Genomic DNA, 5789 nt, shown 5'->3' with positions numbered 1-5789 from the left:
TTAGAGTAATGTTTGGAATAGTACAGTTAAAACTAAAATATCTTACTGTTGCAAAGAATTCCATATCGGCGTTGGTTCCCAAAATGGTTCTTATGTTAGGCTTTCTCAACATCATAGTTTGCATGATGTGTACCATCTTCTTGCACGGGACCTTCATCTTGTACCAAGGAGAGTCATATACAGCCATTCTTAACTTCTCAAACTGCCATAGCACCAAATCAAAATATTTGTCAATTAAAATTATAGGAAAACAGATCAATTAGGGATAATGGGGTAATTCCACATGCTTAAGCTTCGTAGTTTAATTTCTCTTAAGTGCTTGTTAAATAGTTGAAGTTGTGTTCCCTCTTTATAGTAGGATCTTAGGGACGTGACGGTCGTGCAGGTTGGGGCGTAGGTCACAGTGAGCTCGGTTCGGAACGTTGTGGGTTCGATTCCCACCTGGTGCAGTTACCATTTATTTTTGGGTTGGGAAGACTCCTACCTTGGTTAGAACGTGGCGGCAACTCTGGCCCCGCCAGGGGTTGGTAAGAAGGACCACTAGGCCCACTTGCCGGACTTGTTCCCCCCGCCAAATACCAGTACCACTACCAGTATAATAGGATCTTAATCGATATTATTTTTCCCTAAAAAATTGTTTTTTTCCGAGTCTGAACATTTCTGGTTATCCTATCAGTTATAACCTATTCTAGCCAGGATAGGTAGTGGAGATTAATACCGTGAACGAAGTATGAGTTAATTGAAAGCACATCGAAGAATAGATAAAAAATAATATAAAGAGTAAAATTTTCAATTTAAGCAAAGCATAAATTTTAAACTGTTATAGTACTATACGATTAATGATTGTTTAATTCAAAACAATTTTTTTGTAATAACCTGTTTTAGGGTCAGGAGACTAAAAAGTGAATAAAGAATTACCTAATTATATAATTGATTATTTTTATAGTCAGATGGTAAAAACAAAAAAGTCAACTTTAATTTTTTTCAAGATTTAAAATTTCCAAAAAAAAAATACAATATGAGATCATGTGGATTTAACTTACACTAAACAATTTTCTATTATTATTTTCATGTAATATCAAGAAGAAAGATTTAAACATTTTTCTTACCTCTGAACTTTTTTTTTTTTAAATATTTATTGCTATTTACAACTGTACATTATAATACATTTAGTAAATCTGATTTAAGTTAAATTGGAGTGTTACAGGCGTACTACCCATTGGCAGCACTCTCATTTTACATAAGCTGGTCTCGTGGCCATCTTCTTTTCAGGCACCTCGGAGGATTGTCAGGAATGGAAGAGGATGCAAGATTAGAAACTAGGGGGTTTGAGTGGTTAGAGAGTTTATAATGGAAGGAGTGATATCTGGTTCGGGCTAGATCGATTACATAGGGAACATTAAGGTTTTTATGTATGATTTTATTTGAGACAAAGTAAGTAGCATTGAGGATCCCCCTGAACCAAACGTGAAAATCAATGATATATGGAAAAGTAACTAATAACATTTTACAATGTAAGTACTGATTTGTTAAAAAACAAATAACTGTAAAAATATTTAATTAAAAAATATTAATATCTCTGCACTTGCCCTAATTAAGGCCTACTTGGGTTGAAACCTTGGCGCACAATGAAAAATAAAGTCTTACTTATTGGAGTGTTTTTAATTTAAAGGATCTCCTCCGATCGTCTTTTCAAAATAAAATAAGCTTACTACAAACGATTGCATTAAAAATTAATCAATAAACTTTTTTTCACGTAATCAATACATTGCAGAATCATTGTATTCAATTATACCTCGTCAGTAATCATTTGATTGATGAAAGCTATGATGTATTGGTTAACCAGTATTGCATTAACCATGAATGCAGCTTGGAACAGCAAAAACTTGTTTTCTCTCTCCTAAAAATATTTTTAAAAAAAATAAATAAGGTAGTTTCTATTAAGATAATAGACATTTCAAAAAATGTTATTTACTGTTGCTAATCGTCCACAGCACACCACCAAAGCGAATATACCTGGGTAGTAGCACATGCTTATTGGACCAACGAAGAAACCGCAAACTTCTTTAGTCAACCTAAAAAAAAAATCTTAATCTTCAAATATTAAATACTTAAGCATATATATAAAATATTTTCCTTATTGAACCATGAGTAATAAAATTTTGAAAGATCTATGATTGGCTATGTGTTATAATGAAGAAAGATAATCCAGGTCAAAGAACAAAACTCAAATGGTCATATAACTGTTTAAGATGAGTCAACGTTTCGCCCCACATTGGAGGGCTTCACCAAGGCTAAAAAAGATACAAACAGTTAAATAAGGTAAAAATAAATGAGCAATGTAAATTAAAAAATAAAAAAGAACTACATTGAAACGTAAAATTAAATATAGGGAGAATATAGATGATGTAGTAGATTATAGAATGAGAGTCTGGGTAGCGGTCAATAAAGCTATCAAAATAGTAAAAGAAAACTAGTTATTGTTAACCAACTGAGTTATCATATTTGTTTCAATCGGGTAGCCCTGACGAAGCCTTGCAAATTGGGGCGAAACGTTGGTTACAATAAATAGTTTTCTTTTAATATCTTTATTGACCGGCACCCGGACTGTCTTCCAACAAAGTAACATTAAATAATAATAAAAAAAAGGTTTTAGACAATTAATGTAAATAGAAATAACAATAGATAGCAAAGAAATTTAAAAAAATACATAAATGAGAGAAAAAAGGAGTAAGAATTAAATCATGAATAAAGGAAGATAATAAACGAGATAGGAAATATACCTTACAGACTACAGGTAAGTGCGAAAATGAAAGGTTGACAGAAAATAATGAAAGAGTGGGGGCTAGGTTAAATAATATGTTACATTTTAAAATGTATAATTCAAGTAATCCCCGGGTTTTATTATTGAATAACCTGTAATTCGCTGGTATCGATGTATTTGAAATAAATTACAATCATGATGAACAAAATGAAATGAACATCAATTCTTTTATTCTTTATATCAATTGATATATGTTTAACCAAAAGGTGGTTACTATATGGTTTAATTATGTTAGTTATAATTTTGATAATTGAATACATTAATTAATAAATTATATGTTCACCATTAATAAATTATATTTACTTGGTGGTTGACCTGGGATTGATTTACTGAGAATTCTTTTTAGCTTGAAAACTACTGTTGTTGGGTATTCAGTCCTCTCATACTGATTCTGTTCCCCGCCTGGCTGGGTTGAATTAACTAGTCACTTATCTTTAGATGTTTGTATCTTTGTTAGCCCTCATGAAGCCCTGCAACGTGGGACGAAACGTTGCCTCATATTAGTTTTATGACTATTTGAGATTTTTCTTTGACCGCACCCGGATCATCTTCCTTTTATTGTAGTAAAATCTTGTATTTTTCTCAATATTTGAAATTACTTTAATCAAATATCGTAATAAAAAATCTATAAGGAAAATATAAAGATATTTGGGCTTGATTTGCTTTTAGGGTAATTTTTACTTGCCCGTGTCCAGAATTTACTTTTTTAAATTATCTTCCTGACTTTGTCCAAATTTCAAACGTTGAAAAGCTGAAATTCCGTTTTTCCAAATTCTAAAGGAGATATAATGAAAAACTCTTCAATCGTTTAATTTTTTATTTCTTAATAGTCTCCGGTCCTGATTTGTTACTGTCGGATTTAAGTAATCCGATTTTTTCGGCTCTTTTTTGAATTTATATGAAGTCGGGCTCGGGGGTCTCATTTTCTGATTCTCTCCCTTGCCGCGGACACCAGAAGACCTCGAAGACGCTACGACTGCAATGCCGTCCCAGCCTATGCACCATGCAAGCTAGGACCTGGCCTACCCCTTGCATCACGCCAGAGTCCAGGACTAGCTGGCCCGCCACCGATCGATACAGATCTATGCTTTATTTCTGGCACCAAGCGAAGACACGTGATTTTCACCATTTCGCCCACTGCAAACCTAGTCGAGGAAAGCGGCTAGAAGACGTCACCAGATAAGCCATATTTTATTACCCATGAGACCTCTGAAATATTTAACATTATAATAATTTACATTCAATTAACACACTAACACAAATTGGCCCTCCAGGGAATTAACTATTCGAAATAAAGGGAAAATATACATGTTCATTAATGAGCAGAAAGTCTCACATTTCCAACCCCCCTTTGTTCCGCACTACTTTTAATACAATTTAAAATATAATCCGGGTATCTGATGTATGGCACGAGCAGGTCCCGATGTAAATAGTTACTTATGTTTGGTTTTTGTTATTTCATGTAGTATATAGTGAACCGCTCCAATGTTTATGTAGATTGGTTAGTTCTTGTTGAAGTTATTGCAGTTTTTAAGAAAAATCGAAGCGCTAAATACACGGTCGTGTCCCTAACAAATTCAAATCCTATAATTTTTAAATAATTTTTTTCTATAATTATAAATCAGCAGTTCAGGCATAGAAAAAAATAATAAGTTTAAATAGTAAAATCATAATTAAAAAAGTCATAATTTGATCTCACTTACCCATAAATCCTTTGGTAATGGATAACACTGTTGCTTAACTCCTTCTTCATTGCCCAAACGCGTGCTTCCTCCCAGACTCCTCCGGTTCCGATGTTCTGAACTACCATCGACTTGGTGACTCGCTCATCGATCGTCAGTAAGGCGATGGTGATGAGCCGGCACTGGTAGCCGACAGTAATGGCCACCGCGGTGAGGAAGGTGACGATGTAGCCAAAGACGATGAAGACATTGATGATTGTCATGAGCTCCATGAGATAGGTGATGGCGAAGCCCCACCAAGTGTACAGGGGGAATGGAGACCAACACTTGAAGAGGAGAAGGTTGCTGGCATCCTTTTCAGTGTTCTGGTAATAGCGCCAGATCGGCATGAGGCAGTAAGATACTGCGCCAATCTTCATAACTACGGACGGCAGAATGCACTCAAAAGTGTCGTAGTGCTTGAGGGTTACTTGCATATTGATGCAATATTGGCTACATACATTTAAATTCTTTGTGTGTGTATGTATTGACATACACACAAAGGATGTAAATATTTCTAAATGCAGAAAAAATAAAATGAGATATTTTATGCCCTCCAGAAGTAAAAGGTAAAACAATCCTTATATTGCAGCATGTGGTCAAGATTTCAAGAAGTTCGAAAATGTAAAACACTAGCATCATTTATTAAATTTAAAAAAATAACATCAAAGATGAAATAAAATCAAAGTTGGCAGCTGTTAGTTGGTGCTAACATGAGCTCCAAAAGGTATTATGTTTTTGAAATCTCTCCCGTAAAGCCAAGCTTGTAATATACCGGATAATCATCAGATCATAAGCAACCTATGAAAACTAAAAGTATATTAAGTTATAAAAAGAAAGTCCTTGGCGTAATATATGGACCAAAAAGAGGATCAGGACAAATAGGTAGGTAATGTATATACATAGTGATCCAATATGATAGAGATATCCGGATACCTAGTAATCTCGAAGGATAAAATATTGCAAGGACTGTGGATAAATAAAAAATTAAATCGGTGGATCATAATTTATAGCTTATATATTACCATTGGTATAATTGTTAACACAGTAATAATAACTCATTAGTAAAAAAATAATCGCTGGTTCGGTTTTAAAGTATACGGAGTACCTGATAATAAAAACCAAAATAATAATGAAAATATACTTCCAAATGATATACAAATTTAATAATGCTAAAACATAAATAAATAAAATAAAATGAACTGTGCTCAATTATTATAATTAAAAATAATTATTATTGACAT

General features: G+C 33.4%; 1 protein-coding gene across 3 annotated transcripts in view; it reads right to left on the bottom strand.

Moving 5' to 3' along the window:
* LOC106686225 (uncharacterized) overlaps window positions 1-5789 on the bottom strand; it is a 25021-nt gene that overhangs the window by 958 nt on the left and 18274 nt on the right. For all 3 annotated transcript variants that reach the window (XM_067046971.1, XM_067046972.1, XM_014429404.3), the window contains 4 exons: window positions 4528-4927; window positions 1976-2075; window positions 1796-1900; window positions 47-202 (listed from right to left, as the gene is read on the bottom strand). In XM_067046971.1, the coding sequence (XP_066903072.1) occupies window positions 47-202; window positions 1796-1900; window positions 1976-2075; window positions 4528-4927 (761 nt within the window). The remainder of the gene's footprint in view (window positions 1-46; window positions 203-1795; window positions 1901-1975; window positions 2076-4527; window positions 4928-5789) is intronic.

Source organism: Halyomorpha halys, unplaced genomic scaffold (assembly GCF_000696795.3).
Source record: "Halyomorpha halys isolate HHAL.00 unplaced genomic scaffold, Hhal_1.1 Scaffold799.1, whole genome shotgun sequence".
Taxonomy (NCBI): domain Eukaryota; kingdom Metazoa; phylum Arthropoda; class Insecta; order Hemiptera; family Pentatomidae; genus Halyomorpha; species Halyomorpha halys.
Note: the sequence above shows the minus strand (reverse complement) of the source record. Positions and strands in the feature narration are given on the sequence as shown.